General features: G+C 45.6%; 2 protein-coding genes across 2 annotated transcripts; one reads left to right on the forward strand and one right to left on the reverse strand.

Moving 5' to 3' along the window:
* On the reverse strand, positions 1-21,836 carry LOC128829983 (uncharacterized). The gene is made up of 13 exons (XM_054015594.1): positions 21,762-21,836; positions 21,266-21,389; positions 18,610-18,836; positions 16,699-17,064; positions 15,269-15,360; positions 14,886-15,060; positions 10,637-10,865; positions 9,454-10,010; positions 7,529-7,694; positions 6,309-6,502; positions 3,707-3,870; positions 2,102-2,351; positions 1-1,746 (listed from the first exon to the last, which is right to left on the reverse strand). Exons 1-13 carry the CDS (start codon positions 21,834-21,836, stop codon positions 1,522-1,524), a joined length of 2,844 nt encoding a protein of 947 aa, XP_053871569.1. The 3' UTR covers positions 1-1,521.
* On the forward strand, positions 21,771-27,433 carry NDUFB2 (NADH:ubiquinone oxidoreductase subunit B2). Its single transcript, XM_054033931.1, has 4 exons — positions 21,771-21,920; positions 22,013-22,145; positions 25,924-26,021; positions 27,341-27,433. The coding sequence occupies exons 1-3, from the start codon at positions 21,835-21,837 to the stop codon at positions 25,996-25,998; spliced, it is 294 nt and encodes a 97-aa protein (XP_053889906.1). The 5' UTR covers positions 21,771-21,834; the 3' UTR covers positions 25,999-26,021; positions 27,341-27,433.
* The last annotated feature ends 45 nt before the right edge of the window (positions 27,434-27,478 follow it).

Genomic DNA, 27,478 nt, shown 5'->3' on the forward strand with positions numbered 1-27,478 from the left:
TAAAATGTAAAACAGATTTATTAACTACAGAAAGATAGCTTTTAAGTGATTATAAGTGATAGGCATAAAGGTCAGAGAAAATAAAAAGCAAACACGCATTCAAAATCCTAAACTTTTAGTCTAAGCAAGAGTTGAAACAAACAGCTTTTCTCACCCTGACAGATGGTCCAAGCAGGTTGCAGTTCCTCATTACAGAGGCTGGGATTACCTTCCAACCTGGGACCAAAGTTACCCAGTTCAAAGTCTTTGTCCGCAAGACGTTCTTCCAGGTGTTGAGTTGTGGGGGAAGAAAGGTCAAGTGATGATGATGTCACTGCCTCTCTTTTATGCTTTCTTCCAGCTTGCTGGAAAGATCTTTGCTGTGATGTGGGTTACGTGGGGTACGTGCCTTCTCGGAGAAGTCTCTGGGATATTGAATTGTGTGTTGATGAGCTATTATTGCTGTCTGGCTATTGATGGCGTCTCCTTTGTTGTAACTGAAAGGCTAGTTGTCTGTGTGTGCTCAACCTCACAACATATAGCAATACTTCATAACTTCACATATAATGATAGCACACACAATCCAACAGGAGATTAATATTCAACAGATTAAGACTTTTAAAATGATACCTCCCAAGGCATCCTCGGTATGAAACACATCTTAATCATCTCATAGTAGTGAATATGGGGGCTCCAGGGTGCTACTTTGAGGTACAGAACATCACACCTAGTCACATGGTTCACCCCCCTGCCAGTGCTGAATTGTTCACAACACTAGACTTCCTTTGGCTGTGCCCAGGCTAGTTTAAAATGGCTACAGGGATGGGGCTTCCACAATTCCTATGGGAAAGTTTAACCCACAGTTTAACAGACTGTGCTTTCAGGAAGCTTTTCCTGACATTCAAATGTTTCTTATTTTTATGTCCCTACTCCTAAGTATACCTCTTGTAGAAGCCTAAATAATTATTCTCCTTCCTTGGTGTTTACAGCCTGATGTTCCTCTCTCCTGGCCAAGCTATACAGTATTTTTATTTTGACTCTAATCATTATGGTACTTCACTCCCTCCAGTTCATCGCCATCTTCCTTTCACTGAGGGGCTCAGAACTGAATGCAATATTGCAGGGATGCTCTCATTGGAGTCCCACAGGCAGGGCCTCTCACCTTCCTGCTCCCTGGGATGCCTGTGTCTGAAGCTCAACATTGCGCTGTTTTTTTGTGCTGGCAAATCACACTGCAAATTCCTCTCTCGTTTGCTGTGCATTATCATCCATAGCCCTGACCTGGGCTGCATCCATCTGCTAGACTACTACACATGTAGCACATAAGGCAGAAGGAAGCTAGACAGCTGGCTGGGAGTCTTCACATTGAATAGTTGGGTTAGAAGAAAAAGAAAGGCCTGTAAGCGACAGATACCTGAAAAGGCCCTCTAGCTGTGATGAAGGGGAGATATCAAATAGCTCTAATAATAATAATTCTGCTTGTTTCAATAACACCATTTCCTAGGCCCCAGCACACGGACTCGTACGTAGAAGACAGTCTTTTTATGACAGCAGCGAGGCCCGGAGCATCAAAAGTTTCTGCTCTCTGAGGTACTGTTGGAGGTGATAATGTTTTTGGCACTCCTTTTCCAGCTTCTGTTGGAAAAGATCCCGATTTTGGAATGCTCTCCATTTGGCATCTTCACGCTTCCTCTGCTGGGTGTCCTGCTCCTGGATTTCTCGTTCTAAGGTCTCCTGCCGGGATTGCATTCTGCTCCTCAGCATATCCTACAGCAAAGGAAGTGAAGGGATGTTTGAAGTCCTACAACCAGCTCTCAGTCTCAGTCTCATCCAGTGCCTGTTTCTGGTAGAAGCTGGGAATGGGGTAGTTGTGAATTTGCCACAGCCAGCACCTTCTAAACAGTTCTCTACATGGACTCCTGCTGCAGAAGGCTGGTATGCAGCATTTTGAAATAGTCCTTAGAGATATGGAGATCTCGGTCTCTCCTTTCATCAGTTTGCACATGTTAAATTCACATTTCATATTTGTATCTCCAAATAATATCACTATTTTAGACAGTGTGTTGGTGCCAGTGCAGGGGAAGGAAGAGTCCAAGAAAAGCATTAGTGGAATAACCCTTACCTGCCTCTTTTTGTCTTGGTCATAGTTCCTCTGGTTGTATTCTGCCTGCAACTCCTCTCTCTGCAAGTGCTGTGCCTTTAAGAACTGCAGCCTTTGACACTCCTTTCTTTTCTCCTCTTCCTGCAAGGAGGACTCCTTTCTGCTCCTCTCTGCCCTGGCAGTCTGGAGCTTTGCCATGTGCTGGCGGGCCATGTTATTGTACTCCAGCTGCTTCTCCAAGCTTTGCAGTGTCCTCTGAAGAGACCTCTCTCTGTTTCCAAAACAGAATTTCCAGAAAGCTTGTCAGAAACCAGGAGAAACAAAGGGTCATCCGTAGAAGTGTCAATAAATAGGATGTAAACCAGAAGTCCAGACAATTTTTGGACATTGAAGATACAATACCACTTTTTGCAATGTTAAGGAAATTAACCCCAATCTCCTGGCCAAATTCCTGCTCAAATAATTACTACAGATGGTGGGAAAATAGTAAAAAGATGTGAAATTGTGTTGTCTAAAGTGTGCAACCATCGCTAGCTATTAGATTCTGCATCCCTCTGTTCATCTTGCATTTTCAAGCCACCATGTATTTCTTTACTTCTTGTTTTATTGTGCCCAGTTTTGCTATGTACTGTTAGAACAGGGGTGGCTAAACTGCAATTTGTTGCCAAATGCAGCCCACATTTACAGTCTACAATCTAGCCCAAGACTACCTTAATATTTACTAGAGATACAGCCTGACTCAGCAGGTCCCAGCATACACTATTCTTTTTTCACCAGCATATGATGAGATCAGATCAAGATGGGGCTTGTCTACACAGGAAAGTCAATTTGAATTAAGGTAGGGTGTGAATTCAAAGTGGAATATCTATTCCTGATTAACTCCCTGTATAGATGCAGTTTTCCAGAATAAGAGTGCCTTCTTCTGAATTAGCATAATCCACTTCCAAAGTGGATTACGCTAATTTAGAAGAAGGCACTCTTATTCCAGAAAGAGAACATCCACACAGGGAGTTAATTAGGAATAATTCCTCGTGTAGGCAAGCCCAAAGATGAGGACAACTGTGATCCCACTCTATTGCATGCAATTAGGTGTTGCCCTCACAGGCAAGTTACCAATGCAGATTCCTCAGCTAGGCATAATTTTGACTCCTCTGCCTCATAATAAAATATACCGGTAAGAATGTTTTCATACTAAATGATGTATGATTTCATGAGTCACCACTGGAAATTCCTCAGTTAATCAAACTGCAGGAAGAAGAGGGTAAACTCCAGCTGCTGGGGAGGGCAGAAGGAGTACATTTCATAACCATAACTAAACCAACTGTACTATTTAAGGGCCCAATCCTGCAAGGTGGTAAGTGCCTTCCCTTCTCTTGGAAGCGGATGGGAGTTGAGGGTGCTCAACCCCGCCAAGTCTTAGGCTCTAAATGGACAATTGTGACCAGCATTCAGACACACGGGTGGGGAAACACTCTATAAACATTTAAGATAAATAGTACCAAAGCACTAGCTCAGGAAGCATGCACTACAGAATACCCAGTACTTATAAAGGGATGGACAACCCTCAGGAGTTGCTGAAATCTTTCCTCCCCGCTGTGACCTCCCACCTGCACCCCACACCGTTACCGCCTGCTGTCGCGCATCAACTGGCGTTTGAGGCCTTCTGCCTCTTGCTTTTGTTCCCTCTTCTGCTGCCTCAGCTCCTCTTGCTGCCTTCTGTGCTCAATCCTGGCTGTGTTGAAGTTCATCATTCTCAGGCTCTCTTGAGTTGCACCTTTGGTGACTGATTTCTGAAAGAAAAAGTCCTTAATATCAGTAAAGGTTTGTTCCTAATGTAAACTGAAGTCCTGTATAATCAGTAAGGCTTAGTTTTCCAATGTCATTCCTAAGCTCTGAGAGCAACACTTATTGATTGTTGTCACAGCATCATTTCCCAGCTGTGAGCATGATGGGTCTGACACTAGCACATTTCAGGAGCTCTATGGAAGGGTCAAGCATGGTCTATAACTAGCTGGGTGAAGGAAAATCCAGGTTCTTCAAGAAATGGTATTCACAATTCAGTAGGCAGTACTGTTCCAGCTTAGTCAGTACTGACCCAATACATGGAACTGCTCTATGTTGTTGTTACAGCAACTTTTGGATTAGAACAGAGGTTCTGACCACTTGTGGTTGTTAAAAATCCCACATCGGATTTTACAAGAGTTTGGGGTATTAACCTACATGTGCTGACAATTTCCAGCGGGGATAACTACATTCTGCCTACCTATAGGAAAGGAAATTTCTCCCTGTAGTTTTGAACAGATATTATATTCATGACTTCCTGGGGTGTAATGTTGCTATCCAGTGTTAAGCAGTTGTCATGTTTCACATAAGAAGTGGCTGTATTTTAGTGCTGGAGAGTGTTTCTTATTTGCAGTTTGTAAAAGTATATCTTTAGGGATGAAAAGCATGAGCAATGAAGCATCCACTGAGTTCTTATCTCATTGTGCAGTGTTTACTTTGTCTCCTGAATATGCAATGTACTCCTAATACAAGTGTACCTGAAGCTTCAGATACAAGTTTGAATTTATATAACAATAAGCTATAGTTCCTTTGCTTTAGGAACTGTAGGCTGCAATTGCCTTCCCTATTTTCCTGGTTGTCCTTAGAAGACTCATCTAGTGTTTCTGCTGTTTTTTAATTAAAAAGTCAGTGTCTGAAGCTGTAGGTATCTTTGCTAAATCTTTCGAGTGTTTTCCTATTCTTTGCTGTGTGGCATGTGCAAAACCTAGGCCCTGTGAGTGGTTCATGCTTAATGTGTTACAGCTGGAAAGATTTTAAACAAATAAAGTGAAACTTCAAAAAATTAAAAGGTGCTTTATAAATGGAAGATGAAAAAGCGGTGTGATCTAGTGCAGTGGCTCTCAACCTTTCAGGAGTCTGATTTGTCTTGTGTACCCCCACATTTCACCTCACTTAAAAACTACTTGCTTACAAAATCAGACATAAGAATACAGAAGTGTCACAGCACACTATTACTGAAAAAGTGCTTACTTTCTCATTTTGACCATATAACTATAAAATAAATCAATTGGAATATAAATATTGTACTTCCATTCCAGTGTACAGTATATAGAGCAGTATAAACAAGTCATTGTATGAAATTTTAGTTGGTACCAACTTCACTAGTGCTTTTTATGTAGCTTGTTGTAAACCTAGGCAAATATATAGAGTAGTTAATGTACCCCCGGGAAGACCTCTGCGTACCCCCAGGGGTACACATACCCCTGGTTGAGAACCACTGATCTAGTGGCTAGAACACAGTATTGAGGACTAAGACACCCTCAATTTTCATCCCAGCTTTCATATGGACTCCCCTTATGGCCTTGGGCTAGTCACTTAACAGTTCTGTTCCTTGGTTTCCTTATCTGTAAAAGAAGAATTATTCTTTTATATATTGCAAGGATGATTGAGAGGATTAGTCAGTATATGAAGATGAAAAGCTCCACAGAAGGGCTAAGTATTAATATCAGCATACAAGAAAATGTCCTGTTCCTGGACAATGACACCATGCATTGATGGGGGTTTGATGTTTGTATGGGTGTATGTATCTTCTATCGCAGTACATGTCACCATAAAATAGACAAAAATGAGGCCATGCTAGTTGATTTATACCATGCCCTGTGAATAAGTCCTGTGAATCTAATGGCAGGAACTAATTGGGCCAGATTGTGTGTTGTAGTACAGCTGCTTTGCACCACACTCTCCACATACTGCAACCCTTAAAACAGCATAGTCAGGCCCAGAGGATTACACCATTGAAGGATTCCCCCACAATAGGGTAGAGGTACCTACACCTCCAGCTGCCAGCAAAGAGTGTGACTGGGGTTTGGCCAGGTATCCCTGTCCTCTTGACAATCAACATAAATTAGAGCAGCCCTCAGACTGTCTAATTTATGCTGGCATAGAGATGGCCAAGGATAATGGGAGTTGGTGCACTGGAGAATTTGAGCCAGTGTCCAGTAGTCAACTCATTCTCCTGACATTTAGCCAATCAGAGATCAGACTTCCTTACTTCTAATTAGGCCCATATGAAAATAACCTTTCGGGAAATTGACAAAAAGAACTTTGTGGCACAAGCCAATCATGAATCTATTCAACTGATTTAAATAGGCTTTTGACCAGGCATTGGGTCAGCAATAACAAATGTTTGCTTTATTCTTCCTAGAAAATGTTGTGTGCTCTTAACCTGTGTACTCGGAGCACTGTGGGGTCTCTGTATACGCAGAACTGATTCAATGGTCAAGCGGTCTTTCTTCAGTGATTGATCCACTCGGTCAAACATAGCTTGGAGACTGGAAGTGCTGAAAGCTTGTGCTTTCATGGGAGGGTTCCTTGGGGGATGCTGGGCTGGAGCTTCTATCATGCTGGACTGAAAAAGAGCTTTCAGACAAATTAGAGATATAACAGATGATGGACACCTGATAAAATGGTGAACAGATAGAAAGAAAAGTGTGTTAATGTAAAATGCATTCAAGCAAGACCTTTCTATTACCAGTAAGTACTATTTCTCCCCAAGGAAGTGAGAGCTTTTTAGTGACCACAGGACAGTCACCACTTTCAAAAATAATCTTGCCAACATAGACAAGGAGGAGTTTTTACCCCGTAACTGGGATGAAGCGTTGACTGTGCTCACATCTACTGAGCCTCTCTCAGTAGGAGTTACTGTAGGTTACTGGCTGTGAGGAAATGTGCACCTCTGCTATACCAGCTTCAGCCTCTCCACGTAAGAGGCAGGATAGGGAATGGGACAATGGCACTAAATAGGTGGTGCGGCTGGAGGAGGCTTTTGGCCTTTGGAATCCACTCCCAGTTGCCTGCACATCTCACAGATCTCTCTTAAATGAGGAAGGCATTGGTTAAAGGGGACTTAATTAAAAGATGTTTTAGACTATGAACCTTTTTTATAATACTAGAACAAGGGGTTACCCAGTGCAATTAAAGAGCAGTAATCTCTTAAATTAAAGTGCAATTAAAGAGCAGAACAAAGAAGAGTATGTATTTCTTCACACAGATTATAGTCAACTTGTGAAATCCTTTGCCACAGGCAGTCCAGTCAAATACTACAGTCAGATTTTTAAAAGGGTAGGATAGCTTTAGGACTAATAACATTTGTAGTGCATGCTAAGACAGGGGCAATCAAAGATCTTACTTCAGGGAAGGTGGCAGCCGCGGGAGTCCAAAAGAAACTGTTCATGTTTCAGAGGAAGATAAGTAAATCACCATAGTGCACAACCACTAGTGCCTACACATACCAGAGCATGATTGACCAGATGCATTATGGTGTTTTTTCATCTTCCTTTAAGGCACCAAGAATGACAAGAGACCAGACAGGAAGAACCAATGCTCTCATCTAGTATGGCATGTCCTAGGCTTGTATGAAACAGCTAGTTGATACAATATCAATACCAGGTTCATTCTTCAGAAGAGAGTCGGGATCAGCCCCATAGTGTCTGCTCTCTTCTTTGTCATCGTGCATTGGCTCCGTTAGGCAGGTATCTGGGTGGACAGCAATATCAACCATGGCACGAGCACCTCCCATCAAACGTGTTGAAGTCATCTCCTTCTGAGGGCTCTGGAAACAACAGGAAACTATCAAAATGCTGAGCCATTGGGGAGTAGAATGTGTCAGTAACATGAAGTTACAAAATAAGCTACTGTATGATCTTGCCATTACTGCACTAATCCCATCGTTAGTGTAAACTAACCCTGGCTGATACTACTTGAATGACTGGCGAGCCGTCAGCTGTAAGGAAACATTGCTTGGAGAGGAAGAGCTGTCATTGCTGACACAGTGGTGACCAACTTTACTGTCATTTTGACGTGGACACAAGCAATCCAAACTTCTTCTTGAAATTGGGGTTTCAGAAGGAAAATAAAACTGGTTTCTTCATTCAAGGAATAAGTGAAGCCTTTAAACATAGGAGTTTCTGCCCATTTCTTAGGTTTGTCTGCAGCTAAAAGCTACCCCACAACTGACAATGTTTCTGCATTAAAGGGACCCAAAATTGGAATAGCAGGCCAGGAATAAGGTGCATTGGCAGACACGCACTAGAAGGAGGTGAGGTAAATCAGAATTGTGGTTCTCTGGAGAGCCATATGAAGAAGCTTGCACAGTACCTGCATGAACTAGGCCTCGTTCTAGCTGATAGCCTTCCCTCCCATGAGCACCAAATTAAACAGAAAAGGAAGAAATGCATTCATTATTAAATTGCAAAATCTCAGGGGAGAGATCCTCAGTTGTATAAATTGTCGTAACTCCAGTGATTTCAAGTTACTGAGTGAGATTCTCTGGCTTGTTTTATGAAGGAAGTTCAACTAGATGATCATAATGGTCCCTTATGGACTTAAAATGTATTAATCTAGGAATGGAGCTCTGACAATTTACTCTACTAATTGAGAATCTGCCTTTAACACTCAGCCCAAGGAGTCATAAACTACAAACAAAGGAAATAAAATAAAACCCCCAAATTCTGAAGGACTGTTTAGTATTACAAAGTGCTTGTGTATAAAAAAAAAAAGAATCTTTATTCTAATCTTTGGTTTAAAAATCTTTGGGGGACCAAATTTGTTAAAGCCAAAGAGACTCATTAGTGTGCACAAAAATGCCTATATTTGTACAAGCAATTACCATGATTTACATATGGCCAGTTAGGTATGCTGCTAATTAATTGTACAGACATCCGATGCAATAAATGTTATCTTTGTATGTGCATTTAACACTGTATTATTTCATATATTAATGCAGAACAACAATAACCAAGCAAATCAAATGTTAAGAGTGAATAATACAAGTTACTTTGGAACCAATAGTCAACATGTCCATGAAACAATAAACATGCCAAAAATTCCTGAGTGTGGAACCAATATAGGCCAGATCCTCAGTCTTAGTCCTATCTCCTTTGTGTCATGGATGGAACTGCCTTAACAGGGTGAATAGGGATTCCTTCTGTACTTAGTGGTACAAAACCATCTTAGTGAGACCCTCTCCTGCCTGTACCCACACTGTAAAGGGGGCATGCCAAGTCAGGATGAGGTGTGGCTAGATTGTGTTGTGCTCCAGTGATCCTGAACAGGTGGAGTAGCCACTAGGAGTCTATTCCAGCCAGTGCCAGAGAATGAATGAGACCCCAGCTATTCCCTGGATCAAAGGCTCAGAAAAGTGGTAGAAAGCCATCTATGATTTCCCCATCCTTAGCAGAACTCAGGTATACATGATAATCTAGTCCAGTATTTCTAATAATTTTTTTGCCACAGAAAACAGAATCATGGATATTACTGCAGCTATAGCAAAGGATATTGTAATACCATAGTGTGTATGAAGCACTCTCTACCTTCTTGGGTTCTGTAACCTTGTTTCCTATCTCCACACAGGATCCTAAATCTTTAGGGACATTTTCTTTCTTCTTTTCCTTTTTATCTTCCTCTTTGGAGACCCTTTCTGAAATGGGGACTCTCCCTTTAGACAGCTGTTCTTCTATCTTCCTGCTCAGCTCTTCTGTGGTCAGGCTTGTTCCTGGGATCAGGACATCTTCTGGTTGTGCTCTGTTCACTGTGGGCCTGATGGGCACCCAGGCTCCAAGGCAGCAATGGCAAAGTGAGGAACATCCAGAGCTGCAGTTAGGACATGACTGAATCTGTGTGGAACCCTGCCAGCAAACTGGATCTAGGTGATCCTGTCTGCCATGCCCTGAAGCTCTGTAACCAGGTGTCACAATGTAGGGATAGTCTGAGCTTGAGTCCACCAACATTTGCCTGGCTACTAATGGCATCTGAAGTTCCAGGATGATGCGTTCACTCAGGGGCAGAGGGATCCTTAGAGCTAAATCAGAGGACACCTTCTTAGTCTGACCATTCCAGAAATTCACCAGCACTCCGCTGTTTTCACTGGCTACAAATAGAAATAAATGACAAACAGTACTTTAGAAGCATGCCAAAAACATGCCTGATTGACCTCTTGGAGACCTGGAGATGAAACAAGATCTTGTACTATAGAAAGCAGGGAAAGATTTTGTAACCATTTAAAAGTGGTTTTGCTTTATATATTTAGGATTCACACTCATCTCTTTCAAACTTACTGAGAAGACAATGGGTAAAATCCCGTCTTCACTGAAGTCAATACAAAACTCCCACTGACTTCAGTGAGGCCAGGATTTCACCCAATATGCATCTGGAGAGTAGCCTAAATCATCTGGGTACCTAAGAGGCCCCAGAACTTTTTTTTCTCTTTATGTTAGAAGTGGTATCACCTGGCTCCACAACAGATTAAATGCTTTCGAAGTCCCCATTCATAAAGCAGCCCTACAGCTTGATTCATGGAGCAGCACTAGATTCTGGCACTGAACAGGAAAAGGTTACTTAGCTGCACTGAAAGGAAAAGAGAAGGGAGGAAGAGGGAAAGCAAATTACAGATTGTATGCTCCTTGTGGCAGACACTGCTTTCCTCTCTGTACAGTGTCTAGCACACTTCAAGGTGCTACTCCAATGTAAATAACAATAGGAAAAAATGTACTGTACCTAACTGTGCTTCACTGCTCTCTGCAGCTTTTAGTACAGTGCCTGGGCCATATCGTTCACCTTTAGCCTCCCATGGTGCCAAGACTCTGTCTCCTGGAGCTAGTGGCTGTCGCCTGGCATCTTCATAGTGGATAATGTCATAGAGCGGTGTTTCTTGCATACGAAACTGTACCTTGCCTTTCAGCAACCGACTTCTCTCAAACTCGATTAAAAAACGTTCCCTGGAGCCCTGCAGGATTAAACCATGCAGTATGCAAGGTGAGTCCCACAAATGGCCAAACACAGGGGCTAGGGGCTGCTAACACTAGGGAGAGGGAACTGGCAGAAATTCCAAGAAATAGCACATGGTCAGAGAATCCATTGAACCTAGAACACTCATTTTTTTACTCTGTTCTGTCCACGTTTGTCTTTAAGGGTAGTTAAAGAGCTTGAAGACCATAGCGGATTGCCAGGTAAAGCCCTCCCCTTCCTTCACTCTTGGATCTTGCAAGTAATGTGTTCACTGGGGATGAGCAGCACAACTGCCATGCTAAGGAAGACCTCTATCACCCCAGTCGGTGGAAAAAGGGTAGCCAAGACAGACTGCTTTTGGCTGCCTGTTCAGTTAATAGTAATAAAGGGGAAAATAAAATGGTAAAATGCTCCCAATGCCATAATTTTTACTGCTTTAATTTGAGCATTCACTATAGGAGTGGGGAGTAATTCAGGGAGTTCCTCTGCTCCACAAGTGGCAAATTGTTGGGAAAGGTCAATGTTAAATTCTACAAGGGCCAAGAAGCCAACATCCTTTTCTCCTGTTTTTCCCAAAACAGTCGGTTTCCCTGCTGATTAAAACGAGAGAGGGCATGGTCTTTTCCACTATTGGGGTAGGTCACAGAGTTAACAATGGTGATATAGAGCAGCTATTTCAGCCAGCCTGCCCCCTAGTATCCTCATCCTGAACTCAGACACATCATCTTGCAAAATGTTTGATTTCCACTGGCCCAGATAAAATAATCTCTGAAGGGCTTTGATAACATCTTCCTTTTCCCTCACAAAACAATGACTTATATTAACTGTATTGGGGATTTCATATGGAGAGTGATTGCACATTCGAATGCTATCAACGCTTTGCAATAGTCACATTTGTTTAATTTAAGTGATCCTTAGCTCAAACCCTGGTTCTTTACCCAGCTTTTCCTTGTATGGCTATGAAATACTCAGTTGACCATAAAAGGTTGCTGATTGCACATTTCCAATGAGAAGAAAGCCAAGGAGGCCTGAGATTATGTCATCTTAAAAACCAAACACAATTCATACCAATGGAATTCTTCAGTAAGCATTCCCTTCTTCAGAAAACCTGTCTTTAGTTGATAACTACAGAGATTGGCTCCATAACAAAAGCATTTTTGTTCACTTTTGTTATACAAAGGCCAGGCCCTCTGCACAAAGAGCACTGTAATGGCATATTCTGGCCCTTGTGTCATACTCCCCCAGAAGGGGAAGTCTTGGGAGCCAGGCCACTCCATGGCAGGTGATCTGCTGCAAATAGAGACCCAGGGAACAACAGAGGCCGCCACTGAGAGAGAGGGGAGTCGAAAAAACCCACCCCAGCAGAGATGCCTGTGGAGGAAGGGATCCAGGAGAGGGGCCTTTTTAGTTTGTTCAGTTTTTTGGCAAGCGTTGTTTAGCTGCTAGACTTTCCTGCCAGCTTGGATGGAGCTGGGTGAAGGCAATATAAAAGACTTGCTGTCTGTGACTGGCTCTGAATGACAACTTGTGGCATTCACCAAAAATGTGTGTCCTTCTGATTGCAGGGCTCCTTGCTGTAAACAGCTAAGAGTCATTGAAAAGCAAAGAACAACATAATTAGGAAACCCCAGACACCAGCTTATGCCAAGGACCTCAAGCCTCAGCGGAACACTAACAAATACATTACTGGAACCATTCTGGCTCACCTGTGTGTAAACAGGCGTTAGAATTATAAAAATGTGCTTAGTGTTTAGACTTTATTGAATGCTTGTAAGCTGCTGCATGTATTAATCTCACTTCTAACATCTGTATCCCATATTGTAAGGTAATATTTAAGCATTTGTATTATAAGTCTCTGTGATTGTGTAAGTCACCAGACAGGAGACATTAATTAGTGTAAAAGTGCTGATCTCCAACAGAAGATGTTATGTCCTGTCTCAAAAGAAAGGCCCAGGTGAACTATTGTGAAACATCAGAGAGGATAAAAGAGTTTGTTGATTGCTCTCCTCCCTCTGATGAAAAGAAGTCATGCAAGTGATTTCCTTTCATCAGCTGAGTTTTCAGCTCAAAACACGTGAAGAAGAAGCAAATAAAATGCCATAACAGGGAGGAACTGTATCTTTATATTGCTTGGACTCTGAGTGGCAAGAATTACTAAGCATAAGCAAAAGATCCTCAGTGCTTAGCCTGGGTTATCCCTAAAGGCCATATAGAGCTTGCTTATTATGGAAGCTTCTATTACTTTTTAAAACTTAAGATTGGAACTCATTTGTGTGTATATATGCTTACCTGCTTTAACCTTGTAAATAACTCTTGTTTCCTTTTCCTATATAATAAATCTTTAAATAGTTTGTTATAGGATTGGCTGCAAGTGTCTAGCACTTGGTGTGAGATCTAAAGTGCAATTGACCTAGGGCAAGTGACTGGTTCTTTGGGACTGAGAGTAACCTGACTATAGGGTGACCAGATCACTGACAGGAAATATCGGGACGCGCGGGGGGGGGGGGGAGGGGAAGGGGGGATATCGGGACATGCAGGGGGGGGGGGGGCGGAGCAAAAAAAAAAGTAAAAAAAAAAAAAAGCTGTTTTGCAGGTGCCGACCACGCCGTGGCTGCTGCCCCTCCCCCCCCTTCCCCACCAGGGCACATGCGGCACGTCCCGCCGCCCCACAGGGAAGGAGCTGCTGGAGCGAGAGGCGCGGGGCTCCAGACCCCGGCAGCGGCGGGGGAGAGCGGCTCAGGGCCGCGCGAGTGGGCACATAAAGTTTATCAGCTGGGGGGGGGACCCTGGCCGGCTCCTCGCCCTGCCCTGTAGGGGGGTAGTGTCCCCGCCCTGTGTCAGCATGTCTTGCCGGCCGCTGCAGGCCAGGTAAGGAACCGAGTCCCCCTCCCCGCGGCTCCTCAGCTGAGCGGCATTCCTCCTCCCTCCCAGGCTTGCTGCTGGAATGGTGGGGCAAACCTGGAGGGAGGGGGTGGTGGCCGGCTTCCAGTTCCTGCGGCTTGTGAGTAGGGGCACCGGGCGGGCAAGGGGGGCTGGCAAGGGGGCTGCTCCCCCAGGAGGGTGATGGGGGGGCTCAGCTGAGGAGCCAGGACGAGGCGGGAAGGGGCGACTCGGCTCCTTACCTGGCCTTTGGCGGCCGGTGTGACAGGCTGGCGCGGGGCGGGGAGCCGGCCGGGGTCCCGTCCAAGCCGATAAACTTTACATGGCCACTTGTGCGGCCCCGAGCCGCTCTCCCCTGCTGCTGCTGGGGTCCGGGACCCCCCCTCTACCTTCTGGGGGAGCAGCCCCCTGGCCAGCCCCCCTTGCCCACCCAGTGCCCCTACTCACCAGCTCCAGGAACTGGAAGCCGGCCACTACCCCCTCCCTCCAGGCTTGCCCCACCATTACAGCAGCAAGCCTGGAAGGGAGGAGGACTGCCACATGCATGGGGAAGAGGCGGGGCCAGGGCGGGGATTTGAGAAGGGAGCCAATGGGGGATAGAGGGGGCGGAGTCGGGGGGGGAGGGGGCAAGAGTGCTTCCGGGAGGGCAAAATTGCTTGTTTGTCCAATGTCCCGACCGCACATTGGTCGGGACGCGGGACAAACAAGCAAATATCGGGACAGTCCCGATAAAATCGGGACGTCTGGTCACCCTACCTGACTATTGCTGTGATCTTTGGTGTAAGGGACCACTGATCACAAAAGTAAGCTTACCTGGGTGGTGAGATACATCAGAGTACTCAAGGGGACTGTCTGCCTGAGGAGTTTACACTTGACAATTGATTAGTGACATCTACATATAGAACTCACAACCAGTTTGGGGTTTGTGCCCTGTTTCCTAACAATCTGCCCTGAGCTTGATTCCCACCATTGTGAGCCACTGCAGGACAGCTTGATACCCATCCAGCAAGAGAGAGAGAGAGATGGGGTAGCCAAAGGAGACCCACCCTAGCGAAGCCCCAGGTGAGGAATAGGGAGAAACATCACATGTGACCCAAGGAGGAATCATTTACAACCATCATTTACATTAAAGACTTACCTTCACCTCTTGGGCAATGTGGCCCAGATAATAATATCCATCAGTCTCTCTCCTAGCCAGGACTCGGGCCCCTCTCAGCAAATGGGGAGCCTCTGGGGACCAGTCCATTAAATCTCTCTTTGTCAAGGTTGTCAGAGGTATAGTAGGGGAATTTGCACAGACGTACACAGGAAAGCTGTGGAAACAGGATAGTGGTATGTTCTAGGAAGGGATGAAGATTCTCACAGTAGATAATGCAGATTTCTTCAATTTATGAAAATTAAAGCCAAAGAAAATCCACCCAAAACTGGGGTGGTTTCCCAGTTGTTTCCATCACTGGGTTATCAAATTGAGCTACTACGCTAATGGTTCTGGCAGTCCCATGCTCCACATTTTGGACTTACTGTGCTTTGGGAATACCCATCAGCAGAGAACAAGAGGGGTATTTACTGATAGCATTGCAACAGTGGATGCTTGAGGTGCATCCTGGGTTTACCTGGAAAACAGGGAAGAGAAGCAGAAAATTAAACTAATTTCTGAATGAAGCCATAAACCCATAAACCAGTTATTTTATAGTTAAAGCTTCAATTCACACTCAAACAAAATTCAGCAATCTACCTTGGTTCTTAACCACACCCCTCAATGTATATGAGCTCTTATAAGTGTGCTATAGTTGATTTCTGCCATTTCAAGCAATCTAAAGGTTTAAAAGGAGGAACATTAAGAGACTAGAAAATAAATACAAAATAAACCAAAGCTGTGAACATGTGGTAGCTAAATCATCATCTGTTTCTTTAGTCAGTGTCCAAGTGCCCTACATAACCCTTTTATTAAGATGTGGTCCACACTGTGGAAAAAATCTGTGAAAACCTATGCTAGATAAATGCTAAGTGTTATTAATATTTTGCTTACTAAATGCACTGCTTAACAGTACCGTTATTTTTTTAGAAGGACAATATTCAATGTTACCTGCTGACGGTGATCCAAATAGCAATGGGATGTCTAAAAAGATATTTGGACCTACTGTAGCCATCACTGCTGCACAAACAGCTAGCATGGTAAATGTGAAATGAATTGGCAGGAGTAAGGTATACTTTCTTTGCAAGGGCTTCCTCCAGGATCTCCATTTCCTTCCCCGATACCACGGTCTCTCCTTTCAAAAGCTGAAATCAGTTCATTTGAAAGCCTATCTGCACCACTTCAGAGGCCAAATTCAGGTTTGCACCTATGTATATCTAAATTTGAACCCTAATACTGGTCTCAGGTATTGTTGTTCAAGAGCAGTATGAGATGCTCCTTTCCCCCTGAGGTAGAGCATACTGCATGCACTACACTCCCAAGTATGAGTCTAAAGCTGTGAGCACTACAGAAAGGGAGAGAGTACTCAGAACAACTGTGTGCATGTGCAATCTTCACATGGGGGGGCAGAGATAGCTCAGTAGTTTGAGCATTGGCCTGTTAAACCCAGGGTTGTGAGTTCAATCCTTGAGGGGGCCACTTGGGGATCTGGGGCAAAATCAGTACTTGGTCCTACTAGTGAAGGCAGGGGGCTGGATTCAATGACCTTTCAAGGTCCCTTCCAGTTTTAGGAGATGGGTTATCTCCATTAATTATTATTCAAATTTCTGACATAATCTTTAACAGAGATTCTGAATGTATTTCCTTTTTTTATTCACAGGAAGCTCTGTTTGCAGGTAGCCAGACAAAATATGTACTGGCCACCTTTCTAGAGAAAAATTTTCCTCTGCCCTAGCTCTGGTTTTGTGAAATTTTGTTTATGTGGACTGGGAGTACCAAAAATGCATTTAATCTAAAACTGCTGTTATTGACTTACCTCTTCTGAAGCTCTAGAAGGGTGCAGGGTGATCACCTGAAAGGATCCTCCAGACTGTTTGGCTACTTTCTCCATTTCTTTTTGTGTGCTGCTTTCACAGTCACCTGGCTTTTCTACCAAGTACACAGTGTGCACTGGGCGTTCCTCGCCAGTCTCTGCAAGAAGACTACAGATTTCCTCTGAAGCACTCTCAGAGAGTGCATCAGTGACCAAGTATACCACCTGGCAGGTGGGATCTTCAAATGCCATAGCCAAAGCACTCACAGCATCTGCACCATTCCCACACTGCAGAGCTCTAATCCAGGCCGTTGCTTCAATGATGTTACTGAGCGAACATTTGACCAAACTAGTGCACCATTTTACCACCTGTACAAAAGCCAAAATTTGTAACCAAACACAATAAACATCTATTAAGCAAATATTTTATAACACAGAATTTTTTAAAAAATTGATAGAACTGAGAAATGGGTTAGCTAGTTGATATTTTGGTAAATGGTCTGACATATGTGAGATCCGGGACTTGATTCTCAGCCTGCTCATCCTCTGGGATGGAGAAGGGAGTTTCTCACATCTTGCAATACAATTGTTCTAGTCAGTTAAGATCTGATGGGCTCTAAACTTTCTGGAGAAGAAACCGGGGTGCCATTCTATGGACTTTAAGGGTGAGGGGAGTTTTGAGGCTCCCAACAGGGTTGTAGAGGATTTCTTTGGAGGAAGATGGAAGGAGAATACAATGAATTTATCACCCATCAAGGGCTGTGGTAGAAAGCCAGAAATTTCCCTGGTTAAAAATGAAAAGGAATGTCAGTCTTATGATGGTGTCTTATGAGACTCTCTGTGTAATCACAGATTCCAAAGCCCAAGTTTATTGCTGTCTACCTCTGCCTCATGTTTTTCTGTGTACCATCTGTATAACTCAGTATGGTAACTGTGAGCTGACTGATTTTAGTCAATACGCTAGATTACTCTAACTCCCTCTGTTCTAGAGTTATTTCAGTCATGGACAGAGAGAAAAGACCAAATCTAAGTGATGTTATGAAGGGAAAAACAGCAAGTTTTGGACATGTCCTGGCTGTGTTGGGCTAGAGAGAAGGAAGAGTCAAACATCATATCACATTATGGGGCTGGAATGACAGGAAGGATGGTACTGTTAACAATAGTGACAGATAGTGGGAAGAGAGGTCAGAAGTTCAGTTTTGTCTATATTAAGCTTAAATTGTTGGTGAGACATCCAAGAGAAGATGTCAGAGAGATGGGTTCCATGTTCCCTCAACTAAAGGAAGATATGGTGATAGGGCAGCAGGAAAATCATCTTTTACTATTCTAGAAGAGGACCACATGGATGGGCAAAGTGCGAAAGGGATGATGAGGACCAGGCAATAAGGAAGCAAGTGTAAGGAAGCATGCATGAAAGATCCCAAGGCATCTACCAGCAAATCCCATCCCTTTCCATTTGTTCCCAGAGCTCAGAAGCCAACATTGCTACTGCATGAGAATGCTCTTCCAGATTTTGGAGTATTACCATGAAAATGTGTGGACCAACCATCACACTTGATGTTAGAATTCCTTTATTTGACACTGCCACAACTGTCAGCTCTCAAACAGGAGCAGGATATACCCAGGCCAGCTGTGGAACCAAGTACTCAAAACACAAGAAATTATACTATGAGGAATAATCCTATGCTGGCAGGGAGAGGGACTGGGTAATCCACTAGGCATTTTCCAACCCTATTATATTTATTTCACCCCACTGGGGACGTTAACTTGTTACAGCCACCTCACCTGGCAGAGATTACACTAGTTAATTGCTATAATTCAAACACAGCAACAATGATAAGCATTGTTTCCATTGATGTCACCTTTCTTATAAAATCTTAACCCTTTGCCCAGCAATGGCTGGGTTGGCATTACCTTGCTGGCAAAACTTATGATGTTGAATGTGGACTCTGTTGGACTGTTGGCCATCGAAAAGAGAGTCTTTATGAGATGCTCCTTCAGAAAATCCTGCTTGGAGGACATGCCTTCCAACATACTGACCACAAAGGTGACGTTCTGATCTTGGAGATCACCAAACAAAGGTAAGGTGGCACAGCAGGGATGAGAAAGCACCGACATGGCCAAAGCACGAAGACAATCAGCTGCAAAACAAACAGACCATTTATGAAAAGCTTCTTAAAACTGACTTTACAAAGGGCTTGTGGTACAAGGTGAATCCAATCTATTCCCAATATCTGTGCTAAATTAGCAGTCATATGTCACTCAGTGTGTTTACTTTCCCATAGTTCTCCAACTGCTTTAAAAACACCCCCCTTTGTCTACACTACAGCATCTGATCCCAGTAGCAGGATGCATCATGTAGGCACTCAGATGAATGAGCTTGCACCAACTACAGCATCACCCTTAGAACTTGTAGAGAGTAATTTTCACAGACTGTTGGCCAGCAGACATCAGCTGTAGCATCAATTTGTGTGTGGATGCAATGTCACTTCCCATTAACTCAGGGATATTACAGTTAACTTATCACTCTCTCATGCAGATAAAGCCTTTTAAAAATAATTCCCATTGGTGCTATCACTAGTTTAGCTGCATGGGCTAATAGAACCAGCAGGGAACTTAGTTTAGGGAAAGATGTGCTGGTTTCCAGCATTTTAATACTTTGTTAATTGCAGAGTTGTTGCCAACTCTCATGATTTTATCATGAGATTCACACTACGTGGTTGGGTCATTACACTAATTGAATTTTTTCCCCCCCGCATGTTAAGTTCTCCTCACACCTTCTATGGGTCATCTCGATTATCACTTCAAAGTTTTTTCTTCTGCTGCTACTGATAGCTCATCTCAATTGATTGGCCTCTTACAATTGGTATGCGTACTTCCACCTTTTCATGTTCTCTGCATGTATAAATATCTTCTGCGTGTTTCACTCTATGCATCTGAAGAAGTGGGCTGTAGCCCACGAAAGCTTATGCTGAAATAAATTTGTTAGTCTCTAAGGTGCCACAAGTACTCCTGTTCTTTTTGCGGATACAGACTAACACGGCTGCTACTTTGAAACACTACGTGGTGTTTTTCTTAAAGTTCCAGTTCCTGGAATCATGTGCTTACAAGAGTCTCTCAGCTTTCATTTAAAAAATAAAACTAAGTTTCTAGCCCTCGGGCTTGAAAATGTCACCTGAGTGTGACCTAGAGATTCAAACACCAGAAAGAAAATAAAAATTACCCAAAATTTATTATTTTTCTTTAAATCTCTTGATTTTTAAGTCAATCTTATGATTCTGGGGGGCCTGAGTAATGATTTGTGAATATTTGGGTCTGGCAATCCAACCTTCTCCTCCATGCCTATGCTTGGTACCAGGGCCAGCTCTACCATTTTTGCTGTCCCAAGCAATAAATAAATAAATGGCGCCCTAACTGCTGAAGCAAAAAAACCCAAACAAACAAAAAAACCCACTCGGACTGTGCCGCCCCAAGAATGGACGGAATGACGGAATGCCGCCCCTTAGCATGTGCTGCCCCAGGCACGTGCTTCCTCCGCTGGTGCCTGGAGCCGGCCCTGCTTGGTCCTTTCTCCCCTAAAATTCCCTATCATTCTCTGAGCCTTTTCTGTCTGGAAGGTGGTGGCCATCACTGCCCAGCCCTGCTTTCGACTCTCCGAACAGCATGGACCCCAATGTATTTATATTTGTGAGATGCTGAGACTGGAGTGCTCTGGGTTCTGACCCCTTCCATCCACTGAGCAGGACAGGTGTGTGTCTGTGGTTTCTTCCCCCCACCCCAGGGCAGGGCAGGTGTGTGTGTGTGGGATCTGTTCCCCCCACCACAGGGCAGGGCACAGTGTGTGTGTGGGGGATCTCTTTCCCCCACCTCAGGGCAGGGCACAGTGTGTGTGTGTGTGGGGATCTCTTTCCCCCACCTCAGGGCAGGGCACAGTGTGTGTGTGTGGGGGGATCTCTTTCCCCCACCTCAGGGCAGGGCACAGTGTGTGTGTGTGGGGGGATCTCTTTCCCCCACCTCAGGGCAGGGCACAGTGTGTGTGTGGGGGGGATCTCTTTCCCCCACCTCAGGGCAGGGCACAGTGTGTGTGTGTGGGGGATCTCTTTCCCCCACCTCAGGGCAGGGCACAGTGTGTGTGTGGGGGGATCTCTTTCCCCCACCTCAGGGCAGGGCACAGTGTGTGTGTGGGGGGATCTCTTTCCCCCACCTCAGGGCAGGGCACAGTGTGTGTGTGTGGGGGATCTCTTTCCCCCACCTCAGGGCAAGGCACAGTGTGTGTGGGGGGGGATCTCTTTCCCCCACCTCAGGGCAGGGCACAGTGTGTGTGTGGGGGGATCTCTTTCCCCCACCTCAGGGCAGGGCACAGTGTGTGTGTGGGGGGGGATCTGTTCTCCCCACCCCAGGGCAGGGCGGGTGTGTGTGTGGATCTCTTCTACCCCACAGGGCAGGGGTCAGTGTGGGTGTGTAGGCGTTTCCCTCTGGGCCCCCAAGGCAAGGCCGGGGTGTGTGTGGTGTGCCCCCCCCCCCGGGGCAGGGGTGTCTGGGGATGCTCCTTCCTCCGCCCCTCACTTACCCGGGCTTCGACTCGCCTGTCGGAATCTGCAGTTCAGGATCCCGTTGCCTGGTAACCAGACGCCGTGGACGGAACCATCTCCGGCGCTGTGGGGAGCCTTTTTCTGCACGTCCGTTAATACAGACTAAGGTAACACACACACCCCTACAGGAGGACGGGCCATGTATGGCTCTGTGGAGTTGCCATGTTTCCTCCGCTCTTTACCCGCCTTAATTATGGGGTTCAGCTCACCGGATACCCCTCCCGGGACTTGGTAGCGCCTGGACCGCTACCACTCCTGGAAAAGGGGGGGGATAACAATTATTTGCTTACCATAAGAGTGGCGCTTCTCCGCATTACTGGGACCGGGAGGGCACCACTTCGGGTAAGGGTCCTCGCCGCAGGTCGAGGCGGTACGGTTGTCTCTGTCTCTCTCTATTTCCCCCCTCCGTGGTTACAGTTGGTATGTCCCAGCTGGGGCTCAGGCCAATCAGAGCGGCTGTTGTTGGGAGGTCACGTTCACGCCTCCACACCGGAAGGTGACATTGGTGGACCGGCGGGCGGCTCGGCTCGGCCTGGCCGGTGGCGTCATGCTCGGGGCTCTGGGCCGCACCGGGGGCGGCCTGGTCCGGATCCTCCGCGCCAGAGACGTGAGGCGAGCGGCCGGGCTCCGGCAGTGAGTGGGGGCCGGGGGGCGGGACCCGGGGGCAGCGGCGGGGGCGGGGCTAGGCCGGGCGCTGACGGGCCCTGTGTTTGTCTCCCTTGCAGCGCGGGGGGCGAGCCCTGCTACCGGCAGTTGCCGAAGGTCACCCGCCGGCAGGTGATCCACAGCGAGCTCCTCAGCGGCTTCATGTGGTTCTGGATCTTGTGGCACTTCTGGCACAGCCCGGGCTCGGTGCTGGTGAGAGGGGGCTGGGCCCGGCCCGGCGGGGGAAGGGGCCCGTGAGCGGGGAGGTGCCAATGCTGATGGCTGCGGTGCCTAGAAAATCCTAGGACCAGCCTGCGCGGCACAAAGCCCGAGTTAAGCACCTCCGCCCCCAGTACAAGGGGGAGGGGAGGGGAGGGGCGGGGCACCTTTCTGCCAAAGTGCCCGTGCTAGGTGGTGAGTTGTGTAAGTTAGCCAGGGGGCGATGCTGACTTGGGAGGGGGATGGTATGTTGAGTCCTACCTCTTTCTCAGGGGGACTGTTTGGTCTTGCTGGAGGGAGGCTTCTAGCTCTGCCCCGTGATCCATGAATGGGAACCCCACTTCTGGAGTCAAGGGGCTTAAGTGATTACGCTGTTTCTTATGGGTATGATACGCCTGGGTGAATTCTGGGCCAAAACATTTAAAATTCTGTGCACAGTCTTTTAAAATTCTGTATGTTTTATTTGTCAAAATAACACCATATAATCCCACCAGTTTCAATTATTTTTGGTCATTTATTTCAAAATGCTTGTCAGCAAGTATGTCTGTAACAATACAGACAACAAAAAAGATTCAGGAAATGTTTTTTGACAAACAGATTCTTTACTAGGCATATTAATACAGAACACTGAGTAATAATTCATTTAAACTACAGTACAGAACTGTATTTCCCGCACCCCTCAGAGGCAGTGCAATGGCCTGGGGAAGTCAGGGGTAACAGAGGAGCTGAGGGAGACAGAAGTAAATTTCTGCGAAGGAGCGTGGGTGTCAACTGGGGGGGAGCGGGGGTTGTTGTGTATGGGTGGGGAAAGTATGAAACAGGTTTTTTGTGGGGTGTGGTGGGGCAGCTGCCCCACTCCTGAAGAACAGGGATTAAAGCAGCCATGCTAGGCTGATTGGGGAGGCAGCAACAGCTGTGGCCAACTCAATCAGGGCCCAGCTGGCCCTTATAAGAGTCTCACTCTAGCCCTGAAGGGAGAGGGGCTAGCTGCCTGAGAGGAAAGTACCTGAACCAGAGCAGTGCTGGGGAATAGGGCAAGGGAGCTGGAGAGCTCCAGCCTTGTAAACCCCCAGGCTAAAGGCCTTGATGAAGGTCTATGACAGGGTACTGGGGCTGCAGAGATACAGCCTGGGGTTAGGCAGAGGTAGCTGGTCCGAACCTCTTGCCAATGAAGAGTGGCCATTACAGACTGCAGTCTGCCCCAGCGAAAGGGGGCTAGATGATGACTGGCAGTAACCCCTGAGGCACGGTGGGTTTAGAGGGTTGGGGGTTCCCCAGGGAGGGGAGACCCAGAGTGTGGGAGTACTGCTGGGGCAGAACTCTGAGATAAAGGGCACCGGATCTGGGAGGGACATGGGGGGGCCTGAGGCAGGTGAGCCACCGGCCAGCAGAGGGCACTCCAGAGCTGGAAAAGAGCTAATTTCCAGGATGACCAGCAGGAGGCGCTGCACCGGGGGGAAGTGAGGTATTGTTAGGGAGCTTCCCCCATGCAGACCCTGGCTGACCCCTTGCCTCTCCCATTCAGTCAAGCATATCTGCCTCTGTCCCCATGTGTTCCTGCACCCCGTGTCCCTCCACCCCCACTCAGGCACCCCTCCCTTTGTCCCACGTGGCTCTGTACCCCCTCCCCTGGCCCCATGTGTCTGTGCCCCCACATAGCCACTCCACTGTCTCTATACCCTGTCCCTATGTGTCCCTGTACCCCTTCCCCCCTGTGGCCCAATCTCTCCACTCCCATTCAGCCCCTGCCCTAGTCTGTCCTCCCCCACTAGCCCTTATAAACCCCTGACTGACCCCACCAGAATCCCATGCTGTCTGTCTCCTCATAGCCTCTGTTTCCTGACCTGGCCTGATAGGTGCTGTGAAGAAAGTAGGCTCTTTCTCTTCCCTCACTGGCCAGGAGCTGCTGCTGTGCTCTAGCGCTATAGCGCCCTCTGGTGGGCAAAAGGCAGAACTGCATCAACATTTCTGCAGAAGCTTTTTTATTTTTTTTGTGCAAAAAAAAAATAAAAATGTGTGGCTCATTAATTATGCACACAGTAGTTCAGAATTCCCCCAGGAGTAGTATGAGTTAAGCAGCTGCCTCACTCCACACAAGATGGGCTGAAGGAGGAGGTGGCAGCGCTGGTAGTTGAGCCCAGTGGTTAGAGCACTCGGGATGTGGGAGACCCAGGTTGAAGCTGTGCTACTGTGGATATATAATGAGATATTCATAGTCTTAGATTCCAAGGCCAGATGGAACCATTGTGATTATAGCACAGGCCAGAGAACTTCCCCAGAATAATTCTTAGAGCAGATTTTAGAAAAAATCCAATCTTGATTTTAAAAATCCAGTGATGAAGAATCCACCTTGACCCTTGATATTTTGTTCCCATGGTTAATTATTTTTGACTATTAAAAATGTAAGCCTTATTTCCAGTCATTGGAATAAGAGGGCTTGCCCTGGGGTCTCCCATTTCCCAGATGGGTGTCCTAGCTACTGGACTGCAGAATCCTTCTTATATTCTCTTGTTTCCTGGGTCACTGACTATTTAAATATTTTTCTAAAGTGGAACAGTTATTGGGCCAGAGAGAGAGAGAGAGAGTGTAGTCCATTGGTTCTGGCACTTGCCTGGGAGGTGGGAGAATTCAGGGCTAGACTTCTTGCTCCAGTCACTTTATCATTTATCCACAGTGGTACAGTTTCAGCAGGAGACATGGAGGGAGCCCTACATCAGAATATCCCTGAACTCAAAATGGTTCAAGCACTCTCCTGAGAGGTGGGAGTCCTCGGTTCAAATCCTTTCTCCCTGTCCAGAGGGATGGGGGTGGGTGGGAGAATTGAACCTGTATCTCCCACATCCTAGGCAACTGCTCTAACCTATAGTCTAAAAGTGGAGGAGTGCACCACCACCTTCAGCTCCTCCTCCATCTGAAATTTGGTGCCCTCTAGGCATGCCTACTAGATTGGGCCCTGCGTGTGACTTAAGTGGCCAAATGCCTATCTTAACGCTGGTTTGCAAATCGCTGTGGGGATTAGGTGGGAGATAGGTGTCCAGACTCCTAGAGGGAGACAGCAGTGCACCTGCACAGAGGCAGAAATCTAGATGTTCAGGGAACTTTTACCCAAAAATGTAGGTGACAAGCACGTTTAGGTGACCACAGGGTTTGGCAGCAGTTTTGTGGATCACAGTGGAGCCAAAACTGGGATTTAGGTGCCTAAGTACCATTCAATCCAATGCCTTTGCCATCCCAAACCCATCCAGTCCAGGGGGAGATAGATGTTATAGCACCCAAATTTGTTGTGTTTGTAGAAAGAATGGGCCTCTAGCATCCATTATAGTTACTAACCAAGTATTTGGGATCTCTTCTTGGGGTAGTATATCAGAAGTTCCCAAACGTTTTCCCTGCGTGACCCCATTTTGTCATGTATTGCTTCCCATGCTTTGCTCCTGAAATAGCCTCCTCCATGCAGCTTGACCTTGCACACATTGTACCTGTAAGGTCATGCCATATGGATTTTGATTTTCAAGATCGGCACACACCGTGTGTATGTGAGATCACATTGGAGAGGGACCACCATTTTGTAGAGCAAAATAGCATCCTACATGACCTTGCACTCATGTGTGAGGTCACATTGTGCAGTGGATGCCATTTAATGAAATGGTGTCATCCATACACTCAGGATTGCTATGACCCCCATATATTGATGGAATGATCCCACTTGAGGTCACGACCCTCAGTAGAAAATGAAATATTCACTAACTATTGAATGTTTTTCCTCTGCTGCAAGGGTCACTTTCCTTACCCAGATTCTTCGGAATGGACAGATGAGGAATTGGGGATCCCTCCTGATGATGAAGAATAGATTTACAGCTCAGCTACCAATGTGTAGGTTCTCTTGAAACTTTCCCTTTTTCAGATGATCTTTAGAATAAGCTATACTTGTCTTAATGTCCAACCTCTGACCCCTGTGAATTGATGTAGATGTACAGTGAACACTGAACAGGATTCTCCCATAGCACAGTTGATTCCGAGTTCAAGATGAGTCCTTAGGTGTTTGTACTGTCCTATTTGTCATGCTCAGGGTATTCCTGAACATGAAGAGGGATATCTGCCAGTAAGATTTACTGGCAGGCTTCAGGAGCCTTTTGCTTTCCTCTGTTAATGTACTGATTCACAGAATTGGGTAGTTTTTTTTTTTTCTTAGCTGTTTGCATTGTCCCCTATTGTCTGGGACTTACATGAGCTTAGAATGCTTTGTGACTATCCTTATCTAGTTTTGAGGACATGCTACTTTATGGGACAGAAGAATAGATTTCACATTCCTAGCCAAAGGAGTATTTGCACTTATCCTGCTACTAAGTCATTCAGTAGTTTTGTGATAGCCTTAATCTATTTCATGTAGTGGGATAAATCTTGTATCTTCTGCCACTGTTCACCATGGTTTTTTTATAAAAGTTCAAGAATAAACTAAAGCTTTTTTGCATTGAATTCTCCATCTGTTTCCTGATGCCATAACTTACTGTACCCAGTGAAGTAGAGTTGAAAGGCTCTAGATCCCATTCCTAATACTAAATGCACATAGGCCCCTAAGACTAGTTTTAATCCTAACAGGATTGTGCTTCAAAGTTTAGTTGTATTCCTTTTTAGGATTTGTCTGGAATGTAAACTGACATCTGTTAAATCTTTGAGTGGGCACTTGAGTTCTAAAAGCTAGTAGGAGGTACTATGCTCATCCAGCAACTGCCTTCTGCTGCCTCTACTAATGCTAAGAACTAGTGATCCACCGAAGAAGGATGTTACTATCCCTTTTAAAAGTGTAATGGAGACATTGATTTAGTTCTTCACACACACACCTCCCCCCCATTTGAAGCTCTCCAGTTAAAGGAAGTATCTTCCCTCCCTTTCCAAGTGTCAAAAAGATGAAAGTATTTGCTGTCAAGCCCTTGTTTCCATCTAAGACTGGTTAAAAGACAAACTTCTTCCATTTGCGGTGGGAATTCAAACTTTTAAAAAGGTCTTTAAAAACCATTGAAGCTGTTAATGTAGGTGTTTTTTGCACTAGAACATTATCATGGGAAAACAGGTTCCTGCCAAAAAAGGCTTAGTAGATGGTTTGGGTTTTATTGGCATATGCTTGTACTGATATGGGAGGGACTCTGACAACCTGAGTTTCTCTTAATGTTCTTCCCATCTGTCACTTGCAGGCCCTGTGGTGGGATCTCTGGAGAAGTTGAAGCTTTGGCTCTTGTATAACTGTTTCAGCAAATCCATATGGTAAATAAAAACTCAAGTTACAAGCTTGTGCTTTGTTTCTTTTGTTGACTAAATCACTGTTCTATAGA

This window comes from Malaclemys terrapin, chromosome 1 (assembly GCF_027887155.1).
Source record: "Malaclemys terrapin pileata isolate rMalTer1 chromosome 1, rMalTer1.hap1, whole genome shotgun sequence".
Taxonomy (NCBI): domain Eukaryota; kingdom Metazoa; phylum Chordata; order Testudines; family Emydidae; genus Malaclemys; species Malaclemys terrapin.